The following is a 17,274-nucleotide window of genomic DNA, read 5'->3' as shown; positions in this document are numbered from 1 at the left end:
AGGGGAGTTATCACTGGGGCCCCAATATCTATGTCCATAGTTGATATTAAAGAAAATGTGAAGGGAGGCAGCGTGATTGAGGACAAAAGTTTGCTCAGTAGGAAAGAGGGTGAAAGAAGTGAACGTTTATCAGTGCTGTTGAGCTTTGAGAAGGTTTTGCCTAGAACAGTACAGATAGCGTTCCCTTATTTCAATGTTGTTGACATGCTGAATAATTCTAATGGTGGATTGTTTCAGCAGGTTATAGATAAAGTTGAATGGACTCGGGGGCTTGGGATGGGTTTCAGCAGGCATTTATTAGTTTTTTTATTTTGTATTTTAGGTAGACCGTGATTCATCGCATCCTTCAGGACAGTACGTAGCAGTATGCACCTTAAACGTGTGTTTGCGGACCGCCATGATTTCAAGATGAAGAGAACGGCCTCACACTCCAGTACAGTAGGTGGCGGTGAAGAATCATGTCTGGTCGTTCTTTATGTTTAGTAGATGATTGAAGTACCACAAGAGTAAATAGCGATTTTCTGAAACAGGGGAGAACAGTGTCATCGTACAGGCAAGGCTTGTACCCGTGGCGTTTCTCAGGTAAAGTTGCCAGCTATCTTGCTAACGTTCTCAGTTTTTCTTTTTAGCTCATGCCAATTAAATCGACTTGCTGCTGGGGCAATCAGGTTTATCTAACTATTTTGACTAGGGTTGGCTAGCTAGCTACTGTTAACGGAATCTAACTACATTTTGAATCGCTATAACTAGCTAGTTATGGCTAAATCTAACCATACCTTAACGTTACTTATTTGGGGACGGTAAATTATTCGGGAAAATGTATGTCTAGTTTGCACAGTTAGCTCGCTACACATGGTAGCCAAAAACTTAGACACACATAACTAATTGTGTATCCAACAGATCTGACCCGATTGTTTAAGGCACCGGGATCGGACAGGCTTCCTATGTAGATTAAAACTGAAATGTATAACTTCCGGTGTAGATTGAGACAGGAGCCAGCGTGAGATGAGGTTTGGAAAGCGTAGCTAACAACCTCAATCCGAATTGTTCCAAAATGGCTGCTGTCCTGCTAACTCACATGAGGACAACATAGCAGTCATTCAGTCTTCTTGGTATGACAATTTGGACTACAAGGCATTTCCCATCCCTGTATTGAGGTATGTTTTCCGAACCATATCTCGCTCTGGCTCCAACCGTAGTGCAGCTGAGCAGTCGGGTCGGATCTGCTGGCTAACTAATTGTACTTACTAGGACGTTTTCATTCAGCTGCCCTGAATGTGGCTGTGTGTTTTTCCTTGCAGTTGAGACCTAGGCAACCAGGTGAGGGGAGTTCTTTACTAATTAGTGACCTTAATGGAATGAGTTTGACACGTGCCCTGAGAGACTAACAGTGAAATGCTTACTTACAGCCCTTCCCAACATTGCAGAGAGAAAGAAATGAGAAATAACAAAAGTAATAATAAATAAACAATTAGTAACAATAACGGAGGTAGATATGTACATATAACTAGGAATAAAATGACTCGGCAACAGGATAGATAATAAAGAATAGCAGCAGCGTATGTGATGAGTCAGTCGGAGCAAAAAGGGTAAATGCAGATTGTCCAGGTAGCTATTTGGTTAACTACTTAGCAGTGGCTTGGGGTTAGAAACTGTTCAGGTCCTGCTGGTTCCAGACTTGGTGCATCGGTACTGCTTGCCGTGTAGTAGCAGAGAGAACAGTATGACTTGGGTGGCTGGAGTCTTTGAAAATGTTTATGGCCTTCCTCTGACACCGCCTGGTATAGAGGTCCTGGATGGCAGGGAGCTTGGCCCCAGTGGTGTACTGGGACGTACGCACTACCCTCTGTAGTGCCTTACGGTCGGATGCCAAGCAGTTGCCATACCAAGCGGTGATGCAACCAGTCAAGATGCTCTCAACGGTGCAGCTGTATGACATTTTGGGGATCTGAGGACCCATACCAAATCTTTTCAGCCTCCTGAAGGGGAAGAGGCGTTATGCCCTCTTCACCACTGTGTTGGTGTGTGGACCATGATAGATCCTTAGTGGAGTGGACACAGAGGAACTTGAAGCTCTCGACCTGCTCCACTACAGCCCTGTGGATGTGAATGGTGATGTGCTCGGCCCTCCGTTTCCTGTAGTCCATGATCAGCTTCTTTGTCTTGCTGACATTTGATTGAGAAGTTGTTGTCCACAGATAGAATAGATGTATAACACATAGGTCTAGGAAAAATGTGCTATAGTTAAAGGGCATACCTATAACACCAAAAAACATTTAATTTAATCAAATATTTTCAGTCTTCCTCAAATGAACGGGAAGATGATGCAATCTTTGCAAGAGGAATGAAATCTAATTTCATTGGTCCTCAACTCGTGGCTCAGTCATTTCGTTCAGGGTAAGTGGAGTTAGCAGGGAGTTAGCCTTCCCTGGAGCATGTTTAGTTCTGAAGACATTTACCTGGCTGAAAGGTGAGACGTATGACTGGTTGACCAAAATTGTCTCTTCGTAGGAACCCCCTCTAGCTATGGATGTATTCCTGGCAATATTTATTTAGCCATCCCATTATGAACTACCGGTCTTCCTTGTTCTCAGTTAGATGCCAAAGTGAGTGAGTCATGTTTTAAACCCAGGAGGGAAGGCTAATGTCCAAGTAGGAGTGTGACATGTTCATACCCAACCAGCCAAAGTTAACTAGCTAGTCAACCTTACTGTCGAACCACAGTCACTCCCTCTGTATCTCTCTCCACACTGGAGAATACTGACATGTTTGTCTTTCAACACAGGCATACATTGTGTTCTACTGACTGCAGATTCTTGGGACCAACATGAGAGCTGGAGGTAGGTTTTGCTATAATAGGTACCTGTATTTCTGACAATTAGCATAACTTTTATCACATTTACTTGGGTCAGTGTGACAATTGTTTCTTGGCTATTCTGTCTACAAACCATATTCTTAATCACAGTACAACATAGCTATGCCTATAGCCTACTTGTTTAGTTTATTAGGAACCCCATTAGCTGCTGCTCATGTAGCAGTTACTCTTCCTGGGGTCCACACAACATGTACAAATACATGACAAAATACAGAACGGTAATAGACAAGAACAACATAAGATATTACATTTAATATAGAAATAAGAGGTGTGTATGAAAGACTCCAATAAACAGCAAATACTATTTACACACTTCATATATACGTTCTTATGTACAATACAGTTAAATGAGATGTTCAGAAAGAGGAGAGGTGCTGTGATACAATATGTTTTTAAATGTAAACGTAAGTAACCTCTGGCAGAGCATTCCACGATGACATGTTTCTATACATAACTAAGCGACACATTAAATCTGTTTTTGGTTTGGGTACCGTGAAGAAACCCATAGTGGTGTGTCTGGGGTATGCATGTATGCATGTTTGAAGTGTATGCAAATGGTTAGGCATTTTCAAAAAAACACATTTTTCTTAGACTAGAAGTAGTCAGTTTCTCCTTAACCATGAAAGACTATCATGTTGTGTGTGTGCAGTTAAAGGCAAGGCGTTTATTTTCAGCCAGCTGCAGCTTTGCTAGGTCTTTCTTTGCTGCTCCTGACCATATTACCGGACAGTAATCAAAATGGGACAAGATCAAAGCCTGGTACAGTTGATCTTACCACAACATACATACTGTACCGCTCACCATCTTCACAACAACTTTGTATATGACTTGACAATGATAACTGACCATCCAATGTTACTCCTAGGACTTCAGCTTCTTCAATGTGTAGCGGTATTGTTAGAGAGGGATACAGATTTTGTCCTGGCGCCAGGCAGGTATTAACCCTGCCGAAAGAAGAGAGTAGGATGGAGTAGCACTACCAGACAGACACACAGCAGGAGACTGCCTAGACTATTGTAGCCTGTGTGCCAGATAGCCAGTGGAGAGAAAAGATAAGACACACCATCTAAAACACGTTACATCACAGGGGTAACCCCACCAATAATACCTCATACTAGAATAATGGCAGAGCAATTCAAAGGCCACTTCATACAAACAATTGACGACAAAGAACCCAGTCATAAACCTTAGAGAACTTGCAATATTCTGTATTACGTCCCAGTGGAGGAGTGAGGGGGGGGGGTATAAATGGGTTTGTGGGGTGTGTTCATAGACAAAGGCTTTGAAATGTCAAAATATTCTCTGCTAAATGTCAATAGTCCCCCACAAAATGAATACAGTTCAAGCAATAATAAACAAACTCTCACTTTAACCTCACCATTCTGTATACTTCTGGCCCTTCTTTGGACACTTTGTTAACTAACCTCCAAACGAGCTTCAATGCCATACAACACTCCTTCCGTGGCCTCCAACTGCTTTTAAACGCTAGTAAAACCAAATGCATGCTTTTCAACTGTTCGCTGCCCGCAACCGCACGCCCTACTAGCATCACTACCCTGGACGGTTCTGACCTAGAATATGTGGACAACTATAAATGCCTAGGTGTCTGGTTAGACTGAACTCTCCTTCCAGACTCATATTAAACATCTCCAATCACAAATCAAATCTAGAATCGTTTTTCTATTTCACAACAAAGCTTCCTTCACTCACGCCGCCAAACTTACCCTAGTAAAACTGACTATCCTACCGATCCTTGACTTCGGCGATGTCACCTACAAAATAGCTTCCAACACTCTACTCAGCAAACTGGATGCAGTCTATCACGGTGCCATCCGTTTTGTTACCAAATCACCTTATACCACCCACCACTGCGACCTGGATGCTCTAGACGGCTGGCCCTTGCTAGCTCCAGGTCATAGTCGGCTGGCTCCAGGTCATCTATAAGTCTATGCTAGGTAAAGCTCCGCCTTATCTCAGTTCACTGGTCACGATAACAACACCCACCCGTAGCACACGTTCCAGCAGGTATATCTCTCTGGTCATCCCCAAAGTCAACACCTCCTTTGGCCGCCTTTCCTTCCAGTTCTCTGCTGCCAGTGACTGGAACGAATTGTAAAAATCGCTGAAGCTGGAGACTTATATTTCCCTCATTAACTTTAAACATCAGCTATCTGAGCAGCTAACCGATCGCTGCAGCTGTACATGGCTCATCTGTAAATAGCCCTTCCAATATACCTACCTCATCCCCATACTGTTTTTATTTACTTTTCTGCTCTTTTGCACACCAGTATCTCTACTTGCACATCATCATCTGCTCATTTATCACTCCAGTGTTAATCTGCTAAATTGTAATTACTTCGCTTCTATGGCCTATTTATTGCCTACCTCCTCATGCCATTTGCACACACTGTATATAGACTTTATTTTTTTTCTATTGTGTTATTGACTGTACGCTTGTTTATTCCATGTGTAACTCTTGTTTGTGTCGCACTGCTTTGCTTTATCTTGGTCAGGTTGCAGTTGTAGATGAGAACTTGTTCTCAACTAGCTTACCTGGTTAAATAAAGGTGAATTAAAAAATAAACTAAAATGTCAACCCAAATACATCCGGCAGGGCAATAATAGTCCAGCGACACTGAACATCAAAGGGAGCGCAGAGGGGGGAAAAATAAGTTTGCTGGAGCGATAGAGGGAAAATTAGTGAGGGTGGGGTTAGCTGTTGACTTCAGGCTTGCGGTTGCACTGTCTGTCAGTCTGATACACCTGATGGTTTGTTTGTCAAAGCTTCAACACTGTTGCTACTAATCCATTCGATCAATGACAGGAGCGGTCCCCAAAGATTCCAAACACGACCTCGGGCGTTAACACCGGCGATCAACTTCAACACTTTACAAACTAATCACGCTGAAAATAAACAAGACTTCTGCAAAGAGTTAAACACACTGTCAAAACTGCCGCGCCGACCGAGAGCCTCCATACAGAGCCGGAAGAGCTGTCTTTATTATCTCCCTCCTGACTGCTGCTGTGCTCTTAAAGGGGCAGCCCACGGTGAAGGCTCCGTGCAGGATTTCACTACAAATGTTCACAACCTTTATGCACATCTACAGTGTAGGTCTAAGAGAATGCTTTGAACCAAATACAATGCTTTTTGGTTTCAAATGAATTTTACACCAGATTATTGTAATTTCTCATTCTGACACTGACTGTAAGTCCTTGCTAAGAGTCTCTGTGAGCTCATTGGCTGTAGATGGTGATGTGTGCAATCAGCATACATAGTCATTCTAATTTCTTCTAAGATAAGTGGCAAATCATCTGTAAAAATAGAGAAGAGTGACGGCCCAAGGAAACTGTCCTGAGGGATACCACTGTACATATCTGATGTTGGAGAAGCTTCCGTTGAAGAACACTCTGGGTTCTGTTGGATAAGTAACTCTCCAACCGTGTGATGGCAGGTGACGTAAAGCCATTCCGAGTGAGTTTTTTTTCTTTCAATAACAAATGATGATCAGTAACATCAAAGGCTTCACTGAAACCTAACAATACAGCTCCAACTATCATCTAATCAATTTATTTTAGCCAGTCATGAGTCAGTGCAGTACAAGTTGAGTGCCTTTCCCTATATGCATGCTGAAAGTCATTAGTTAACTTTGTTCTTTATAAAATTGCATTGCATTTGCTCAAACGCAGTTCTCCATCAGTTCATTAAAAACAGGCAGCACACTGGCTGGGTGGATGTTAGAGCCAGCAAAGGGTGCTTTACTCTTTTTAGGAGGTGGAATTACTTTAGCTTTCTTCCACACCTGTGGACACAATCCTGGTTAAAGACATGGCAATACAGTCTTACCATTCTCAGTAGTTTGTCTATACTTGGTGGCTTATGATTGATGGATGGTAACTGTCTTTCCACCTATTCCACACTAACTTGACCAAATTCAAAACGGCATTCCTGCTCTTTCATTATTAGATCTTCAATACACATATGATGGTTCAGTGTTTTAACTGACTGTTTGTCCTCTTTACCGGTGAAATAGTCATTGAAATGAATTGGCTATATCAGAAGGTTTTGCTATAAATGGCCCATCAACATCAATGAACGATGTAGATTTAATTGGGTTTTCTGTCCATAATATAACTTAAGGTGATCCAAAGTATTTTCCCTTTGTTTTTTTTAGTGTAATTTCTTGTTTTAGTAGTATGTATATATGTGTGTATGTATATATATGTGTATATGTATATGTATATATGTGTGTATGTATATATATGTGTATGTATATATGTATATATGTATGTATTTTGTCACAAATGTCTCAATTGACAGTATGTCAACCAACCAGCTGAGCAGCCTGAATTGTTTGTCACCTTTTTCTTCATTTCTTTGAACCATATAATTTTTCAGTTCATCGACCCAGGGCGCTCTAACAGTTCTCAGTTTCTTAACAGGTGCACGCTTGTCAACAATCGGCAAGAATAATTTTACAAATACTCAGAGTGCTGTATCTGGTTTCTCCTCCTTATACACATCAGGCCAACAAATGTTTTTCATCTTAAACAAGAGTCCTGAGAACATTTTTGTATTACCTGTTATAAATAACTTTAGACCCTGCATTTGGTACCTTTGGCTTTTCTTGTTATTGCCACAATGTTATGGTCACTGTAGCCAATGGGAACTGACATTGCTTTGGAGCAAAGCTCTGCAGCAGTGGTGAAGATCTGATCAACACAAGTGGATGTCACAGATCCAACACTATTGATTTACACTCTAGTTGGTTGAGTGATAACCTGGGTCATGTTACAGGCATTAGTCACAGTAAAAAGCTTCCTCTTGAGAGGACAACTAGATATCCAGTCAATGTTCAGGTCACCAAGAAAATGAATTTCTCTGTTAGCATCAGACCTTACCTGGCATCACACATATTATACATGGTGTTTAAATAGTGTTACATTTTCTCTCCTCTCTCGCTCCATCCATTGATCTCTATTCGTTCTCTTTCTTTGGTCTATCTAATTTCCTTCAGGCATCTTGAAGTTGGCTGCATTGGTTTCGGTCTTTTTCCTGGCAGTTTTCCTTGCCTTCCAGCTGCTGGAAATGAATATGGACTTCAGTTTGGGGAATGTTTTTGGTGAGTTTGGTTACAGGGGTTTTCCAGTGTTGTAACTGTGCATATCAATCTATTGCCTGATCTTGCATGGAATTCCAAAGAGGAATCACTTCGTTTCAAAGGCTATTATTTTGAATACATCTCTTAATAGATAGGATTAATAATCTTCACCGTGGATTCAAGATTTAGGCCTTCAGAAGAACCTTGGTTGTGTCTGCATACGACACCCCTTAGCCTCTGGCTAAAGCTAAATTCACACAGTGTTGTCGATTGGTTCCTTGTTCTGATCTACAGGTTATTCATCAAAGTAGCCTATTTTGTATTTGTAACCAAATATAATCTCTGCGACTGTACAAACAGTAAACCAAACAACAAGATTCCACCCCCAGAAAATATTTAGTTTATTAGTAATAACCAGTTATTCCAGGCTATTGTGAAGTGGTAGAACCTGCTTTAGCCAACTAGCTAGCCATGCGCTTTTTTTTTTTTTTAGCTGATATCTGAATGAGTACACAAGCAGGATATCGAACTCGGATAATGTTTTAGGTTGCACCGGCAAGTAGAGTATTTGCTAGGGCATGTTTTTTTAGAATGATAAATCTGATTTCACATGGAGATGTGGGATGCTAAAAGGCCTGGCTAGCTTGCTATGTTTTAAGCCAGGCTAAAGACAGACAGATTTTGTGCAAAGCTCAATGTTTTAACTTTCTTAAATAAGGAACTCATGAGCTCACGGGCTAATGTCATAAAGACATCTGAGTCTAACTTGTCTGTTTCTGTCCCTCCACAACAGGGTCTATGCCTGTAGAGGAAGGCCGTAAGTGTACTTCAATCACTTCTCCTGTTACATCACTTTAACCTAATTCCTGATTCCCTCAATCAATCAAGTTACATTTCTTATTTCAGGGCTGATCTTCTCTTAACAAACCATGGAAACACCTTACCATGTAGGCTTAAGTGTTAGGAGCTCAGTAGTTAATCTGTGTGTTGTGTAGTTACCACCTGGCCTTTATTGGGAATGTTTTGGTTCTTTAGCTGTTGAGTTCTTTGTAAATAGTCTGGTTTGTTCTGTAGGTGTGTGAGTTATATTGTGCCCCCGGTGAGAGAGATTCAAGCTGTGTGTGTAATAGTAGACTGTGTTTGCAGGGCCTAGGTATGTATGTGTTTGCTGATATTGGGTGTGTGTTTGATGGGGGGGTGGTAAAGTGTGTTGGTATTGTATACTATGTTTGGAATTCCATTCACAGCTACCAGACTGGACCGCTATAAGTGTGGCCTCTCCAAGCCATGTCCTGAGGGACACTTCTCCTTTAAGATGGCCAGCGGAGCAGCCAGTGTTGTGGGTCCCAAAATCTGCCTGGAGGACAACATGTAAGAGACATGATAGACCTATATTAACAGTACAACCCACATCCCTCTCAACCTATATTAACAGTACAACCCACACAAAAAATAACCTTGCACTTTACTTTTCCTACTAGCACTGACTTTGCTGATAACTACATTTTATTTAGAAAGAATGTACAGCACTTACTATGACTGTTCTGTGGTTGTCTCACCTAGCTATCTTAAGATGAATGCGCTATAACTGTAAGTCGCTGTGGATAAGAGCATCTGCTAAATGACTACAATGTAAACATCTATTGTCAGGTAGATATCTAGAGTGCAAGGCTGACACAATAGGATATTCTACAACACAATTATCCACGTCTGTTCTACAGGATGCATTTCTATTCTTATAGATTCCTAGACAGACTCGCGTAGACCGGTATGAACTGTCTTGTAACTGAGGTGGAGATTAAATTTAAACATGCCTGAAGCAACCTGTTGACTGTTAACCCTGTATTTAATTAACTGTTGATTCTTGTGGCATTCTGCATCCGTGTTATTGAAATCCAATTCCTCAGGCATTGCTTCAAGGGAATCAAGTCTGGTTAGGAATGTCTTTTATTTTTGTGTCGACGCTATACGACCAGGATGCGACAAGTCTCAGTACAGTGGTGAAGAAAGCCACACGACCAGGAGGCTCACAATCACATAATGCTTTAATTTGTCCTTTCAGATTGATGAGTGGCGTCAAGAACAACGTGGGCAGAGGAATTAACATCGCCCTGGTTAACGGTAAACCAGCCTTGTCACTGCTACATACCATAGACAAACAGTACTTCTCCTTGTAGTCTAATCGGTTGTTTTACATAATTACATCTGTGAGTAATATGACAATTGAATATGAAATATGTTGTGAAACATTTACTTTGTTCAGGGATTGGCAGCTCGAGTCCTTCGAGGATGTGTAGATGGCTGTTAGTGCTGGGCTGGAACAGAAGCCTGCATACAACATGGCCCTTCTGGACTGTAGTTGCCCATCCCTGCCTTGCTTAACTACTTCAATACTAACCCGTCCATACCGCTGTTCATATACACTGAGCGGACAAAACATTAAGAACACCTTTTTAACATTGAGTTGCACCATCCTCTTTTGTCCTTAGAACAGCTTCAATTTGTCGACGCATTAACTATAAGGTATCAAAAGCGTTCCACAGGGATGTTGACTCCAATGTGTCCCACAGTTGTCAAGTTGGCTTGACGTTATTTGGGTAGTGGACCGTTCTTGATACACACCGGAAACTTGGTGTGAAAACCCAACAGTGTTGCAGTTCTTGACACAAATCGGTGCGCCTGGCACCTACTACCGTACCCCGTTCAAAGGCACTTAAATATTTTTCTCTTGCCAATTCACCTTCTAAATGGCAAACATACACAATCCATGTCTCAAGGCTTAAAAATCCTTATTTGACCTGTCTTCTCCCGTTCATCTACACTGATTGAAGTAGTATAGTGACATCAATAAGGGATCATAGCTTTCACCTGGTCAGTCTGTCATTGAAAGAGCAGGTGTTCTTAATGTTTTATACACTCAGTGTAAACAGTACTTTCCATTGTCATTGAATGTACTATAAATCACTATTCATGATAGGCGTTAGCCTGTGAGCATACATTGGCTTGTCGTGAACAAGTTGTTTGTTCTCCACAGGAAAGACAGGGGACCTCATCAAGACAGACTACTTTGACATGTGGGCGGGAGGTGAGGCCTTAGTTTCAGTTAGAGTTTCTGTGTCATGGTGTGTCTTGACTTGGCAGCTGGGCAGCTGGACTAGGCAAACCAGTCTTGTACCTGTGTATTTGTTGTGTGTGCAGATGTCAACACGCTCATCACATTCCTGAAGACTATTGAAGAAGGAACAGTAGTGATGATGGCCACGTTTGACGATTCGGCCTCCAAGTAGGTGTTCCTAACTGAAGAAAGATGCACGTTCAGCATTTAACTTCTCCATGAACTCTTAGATGAACATTTTAAGCTTAGGCAAATACTTCAGGTCAGTGTCTTGATCAATCTGTTTCGTTCCTCCAGGGACTTAATTGAACACTTGTAGAGTTGACAAATGACTATCACTTAAATACACCCATTAACTGACTGCGGGGGAATGTAAATGAATTTCACCCTAACTGCTGATATTAAAGGAGTAGTCACCAATTACTGATGTATAACAATGGTGACTAAGAGAAAAGGTTCAAGCAAAGGAAAGAGTGGTAGGTAGAGACATTTAACTATGGGCTAGGTGGGACGCTAGCGTGCCACCCGTGGTGCACTCCATCAACAGCAGGTGCATTTCAAGAGCGGCAAATTTGAATCCAAATAAATGTCAAAATTCAAATTTTTCAAACATACAACTATTTTACACCCTTTGAAAGATAAACATCTCCTTAATCTAACCACGTTTTACGATTTCAAAAAGGTTTTACGGCGAAAGCATAAATTTAGAGTATGTTAGGACAGTACATTTACAAGAGTTGTGTGTAATGTTTTGTCAAGTCAAAGACAGGGTCACCAAAACCATAAAACCAGCTAAAATGATGCACTAACCTTTTACAATCTCCATCAGATGACACTCCTAGGACATTATGTTAGACAATGCATGCATTTGTAGTTCTATCAAGTTCATATTTATATCCAAAAACAGCGTTTCACTATGGCATTGATGTTGAGGAAATCGTTTCCCTCCAATAACCGGCAGTCAAGTCAGCGTCACAAATTAAATAATTAAAATTAGAAAACATTGGTAAAATATTATATTGTCATTTAAAGAATTATAGATTTACATCTCTTGAACGCAATCAACTTGCCAGATTTAAAAATAACCTTACTGGGAAATCACACTTTGCAATAATCTGAGCACTGCGCCCAGAAAAATACGCGTTGCGATACAGACTAGACGTCATGTTGGGGAGATCTAAAATCGAAAATACTATGTAAATAATCCATTACCTTTGATTCTCTTCATCAGATGTCACTTCCAGGTATCACAGGTCCATAACGAATGTAGTTTTGTTCAAAAAAGCTCATCATTTATGTCCAAAAATCTCCGTCTTGTTAGCACATGATCTAAGCCAGCCGGACTTCTCGTCATGAACGAGGGGAAAAAATATATTTACGTTCGTTCAAACATGTCAAACGTTGTATAGCATAAATCATTAGGGCCTTTTTTAACCAGAACATGAATAATATTCAAGGTGGACGAATGCATACTCTTTTATAACGTATTGGAACGAGGGTACCCAACATGAACTCGCGCGCCAGGTGTCTAATGGGACATCATCGTTCCATGGCTCTTGTTCGGTCAGATCTCCCTCCAGAAGACTCAAAACACTTTGTAAAGGCTGGTGACATCTAGTGGAAGCAATAGGAAGTGCCAAAATATTCCTCAGCCCCTGTGTTTTTCAATGGGATAGGTTTAAAGTCAATACAACACATCAGGTATCCACTTCCTGTCAGAAAATGTCTCAGGGTTTTGCCTGCCAAATGAGTTCTGTTATACTCACAGACACCATTCAAACAGTTTTAGAAACTTTAGAGTGTTTTCTATCCATATATAATAAGTATATGCATATTCTAGTTACTGGGTAGGATTAGTAACCAGATTAAATCGGGTACATTTTTTTTATCCAGACGTGCAAATGCTGCCCCCTAGCCCTAACAGGTAGTGTCTAGTCTACAGACTCTTAATGACATTCTAGCTGTGTATTCACTAGCAAACGGACTGAAACGGGGAGGGACTACCTGAACTTGTCTAAGACATTTTTTATTTATTTTTGTTGTGAAACATTTCGCTACGGTGCGCACAAATGAATACGACCCTGCTTTGCGGTCCACAGGCTGAACGACGAGTCCAAGAAGATGATTGGTGAACTTGGCAGTTCCAGCATCAGCACATTAGACTTCAGGGACAACTGGATCTTTGTGGGAGGCAAAGGGATTAAGACCAAGAGTCCCTTTGAGCAGGTAACTTCAACCCCCCCCCTTTAAATCTTTATCCTCCTTAACCTGGGTTGTTCAAATTTTTTCTTTTCTGGTCTGTTCACGTGGGACTTTTTCACCTCTCCCCGTTGAAATATCAAGGCTTCAGTGGAACACAACCGATGGAACTTTGTCTATAGAAATAACATTTATCATGATACAGACTCAGTTTCCAGCCCTGTCATAAAGAGTTGCGCGCGCTGTTCTGCCTCATCAATGGCAGTGTTTATATTTTTAGTCAATACAACGACAACCAGATGCAGTTCATACAAGTTATCGTCTACAACCCTCAAACTCAACTCTGGACCTCCAAGCCAGTCCCACTGCATTTTTTTTTTTCATTGTTCCCCTCTAATCAGGGACTGATTTAGACTCGGGACACTGTGTGTGTCTGTGTGCAGTTAATTATCAGGTAGAACATAACCAGCAGACTCCAGACCTTGTAGGGTAAGAGTTGAGCACCCCTGGTCTACAACGTCACAGATGTCATCGGAGGGTTGATTTCCTAGCGAGGCAAGGTGAAATATCCCAAATGGAGCTAGATAAAGCCAGAATAATAATCTACTTGTTGAGCATAGCTATAGTCATCAGCCTAGTGTTCATGGTCATCACTCACTGTTCAGTTTGTCACGGTCCCGACATCAGTGTATAACTATCCTGCAACAGGGCAATTTGACGAGTGAATCACTCGAACGTGACGTTTCTTTGTAAACAACAAAATTGCTCTATAAGATATGTAAAACACAGCCGCTCCATGATTTTAGTTTTCTTTCTTTACAGTTCTGAACTATTGATTTCATTATCTGAGTTTCACCAGAGAAGACAATTTTGAGAATACTCTCTTTTTACATTTCCAACTGACCCTGGAACATGTCGTCCCTGAGTGAACAGGCACTCCTTCAATATTGACTCTCCATCCTCCCTTATGTGTTCTTGGGACATTGTTTGTGATCGCTGTGCCGGTACACACACACACACACACACACAGCCTTATCAGACAAGAGGGGCCATGCATGGTGCTTCCCAAATGGCACCCTATTCCCTTTGTAGTGCACAAAACACTTGCACTATATAGGGAATAGGCTGCCATTTGGGATGCTACCATTGGGTCTAATCCAAAACCTCTTGTCTCTGCCTCTACAGCACATAAAGAACAACGCCGACACCAACAAGTACGAGGGCTGGCCCGAGGTGCTGGAGATGGAAGGCTGCATACCCCAAAGACAGGAGTGATCTTTTCACTTGAACCCTCGACCGGCCATCTCCTGTTCCCTTCATAGCCGACCCCTTCGCCTTTGGTTGCATCTCCCATTCTCTTAAAATAGTGTACTTGCACACTTTCCTATGATGGCTCTAACAATGGTGGAACCTCCCTCCACCCAATGCTAACACCAACGCAACCTTTGTATTTTAGAGACTGTCCCTCTGCGTTGCAGCTGTCAATGTTTGCAGCAATCGGTGTTTGACGTCAGGGAGCATCCTTGTATCTTCCTGTGTTTTTGTGTCAAAGTATTGTCTATTTATAGGAAGAGGAATGGAAGGGTAGCTGGTTTGGCAGAAATCCCTGTTATTGGTTATTCAGCAGAATGTACCAAGATCACTGAAATTTGTAAATAGAACTACAAAAAAAGTAGCAAACTTTTGAACATCCGTATTGTAATATAAAATCTTGGAAAGCTATATGGCTTAAGATCCTTGTTACTTAAGAGTGAATTTATATTATAGCTTTTTATCTTTAGTGATTGGTCTTTTTTTAATTGTTAGTTTTTGTGTGGGTTGGGTGTGGAATGAATGAGGAAGCATAGAGCTAAATTGTGTTAGTGGGGATTTTGTCTTGTGTGCATCTTCCTTGGATAGAATGGGAATGGTTGGTTTTGGATGGGGGTCATGTACGTATGTGTTTCAGTAAAAATCTAACGATATTTTTAGGGAAATATTTAGCTGGTTTTGCTGATTTTGATAACAAATCACTTGGGATTTTATTGGCACCTTGACAGCCTTGGAAAAACCATTCAAGAAATAGATTGATACATTACAAAGATGACTAGGTTTAGATTTCCGTGGCTAGATCTTACTTTCCCCAGTATCTCTGGTTTACTTTAAAGACTACTAACTCTCTGCATCACATCTCTTCCACTTGGCTCTCCTAAAGCTTTGATTACCTCATTGTGACTGACTTTTTTTTGTTCTTTATATAATGCAAAAACTGCCTAGGCTGAAGTTTTAGCTGATTTACTGCTGGCTTTTGCAACATGCATCATGTCCCCACTGGATCTTGTTCAATGAGCGGTCTCAGTACCACTGTTCATTAGCCGTGGTCATATTAGCTACAATTCACCCCAGCTGTCATTTTGTCACACTTGGAATGGAGTAAGCTACACACTGACGTGCAATAGTCAGTTGGAATATATATATATATATATATATATGGGACTCCCAATATAAAAATAATACATTTGACCTTTTATTTAACTAAGCAAGTCAGTTAAGAACAAATTCTTATTTACAATGAAGGCCTACACCAGCCAAACCCGGACGACGCTGGGCCAATTGTGCGCCGCCCTATGGGACTCCCAATCACGACCAGGTGTGATACCCTGGTTCCATTCCAGGCTGTATCTGTAGTGACTCCTCAAGCACTGAGAATCAGTGCCTTAGACCGCTGCACCACTCAGGAACCCATAGATTGATTCAGTGGATTAATTCCTGTTCTGTTTGCATTTAGGGCAGTACATGTAACCTAACACAATGTGATTGTGGAGGCTATTCTGAAACCTGTTCCCCATCCACTTCTCTATGGAGTCATTGTAATGAAGGATTTTCCCTTTTGTTGTGACATTGGCAAGATATTTTAACACAATGAATGACATCCTCCACATTGCCTTTTAAAAAAAGATCTGTGTTCTGTTCTTTGGTTTCATTTGAGGACCTTGAGTGAAGTGAAAAGCCCAAATCGATACCCCATCAATGCCATTCCTAAAACAAGTGTGTTCTTCCTGCTCTTAAAGGAATTCATCCCACCAATGTGCCTTGTCTGACTTACAAATCCATAGACAGTCTATGTAATAATCCCTATTTCTGCATCTCTACTAAACTACTGATTCCTTAATCATACATGTTGTTGCAAGGGGAACAATTCTGATAATTGTGACTAATTTTGTTGCAATGTCTTACATCTGTCGTGAAACATTTCAAACAACTTACCATTCATGAGTATGGTTAATAAAGTTCAACCTGTCTTCATTGTACGTGTGACATTTATTTAGACAGAAGTCCTGAATTTGGAAAGTATTTCTCTCTCACAATGCCTTTAACATCTTAAATCCTTTGTTGGCAGGTGAAGTTGACTTGCTTTTAGGGAGGGGAAAAAATAGTACATTTGGCTTCTTCACCTGTGGGGTTGTATGAGGGGGTGCCGAGGCATATTTCTGTGTAATAAAGCCCTTTTGGGAGGAAAAACTCATTTTGATTGGCTGTGCCTGGCTCCAGTGCCCTTGCCCAGTCATGTGAAATCCATAGATTAGGGCCTAATGAATTTATTTCAATTGACTGAATTCCTTATGAACTTTAACTCAGTAACATCTTTGAAATTGATACATGTTGCGTTTTATATTTTTGTTCAGTATAGTCATCTGCATCAATCTGGGTTGTTTTCAGGAGGTTACATCATACTCAATGTTGCAGATGGAAATGGCATGAATAGATATAGCTCTTTGTTTTGTTACTGTGACACTCTGTTCTACATAGCCTAATGTTTCTGAACTAAGAACATTCCACAAGGTTGTGCTGGGACTCTATTATATAATAACCAAATACCATATTCTCTTTGCAAAAGGTCAGAAATAATTTACCACCTGGTTTTTAATAAGAATTATAAACTGGGTGGTTTGAGCCCTGAATGCTGATTGGATGACAGCTGTGATATATCAGACCGTCTACCACGG

At 41.0% G+C, this 17,274-nt stretch overlaps 1 protein-coding gene across 3 annotated transcripts; it reads left to right on the top strand.

Annotated features, from left to right (window-relative positions):
* The first annotated feature begins 378 nt into the window (after nt 1–378).
* Nucleotides 379–16,569, top strand: LOC106609579 (protein FAM3C). 3 transcript variants are annotated; one of them, XM_014208535.3, is made up of 10 exons: nt 379–582; nt 2,786–2,840; nt 7,891–7,995; nt 8,768–8,791; nt 9,222–9,345; nt 10,037–10,095; nt 11,009–11,059; nt 11,173–11,257; nt 13,189–13,315; nt 14,474–16,569. In XM_014208535.3, the coding sequence occupies exons 2-10, from the start codon at nt 2,828–2,830 to the stop codon at nt 14,561–14,563; spliced, it is 678 nt and encodes a 225-aa protein (XP_014064010.1). In that variant the 5' UTR covers nt 379–582; nt 2,786–2,827; the 3' UTR covers nt 14,564–16,569. The 3 variants fall into 3 exon arrangements, with proteins under 3 accessions (XP_014064010.1, XP_014064011.1, XP_014064012.1); XM_014208536.3 differs by lacking the exon at nt 379–582 and adding an exon at nt 988–1,157; XM_014208537.3 differs by lacking the exon at nt 379–582 and adding an exon at nt 1,178–1,320.
* Nucleotides 16,570–17,274: the final 705 nt, after the last annotated feature.

Source organism: Salmo salar, chromosome 07 (assembly GCF_965601325.2).
Source record: "Salmo salar chromosome 07, fSalSal1, whole genome shotgun sequence".
Classification (NCBI taxonomy): Eukaryota; Metazoa; Chordata; class Actinopteri; order Salmoniformes; family Salmonidae; genus Salmo; species Salmo salar.
This window is presented reverse-complemented; position numbering and strand designations above follow the sequence as displayed.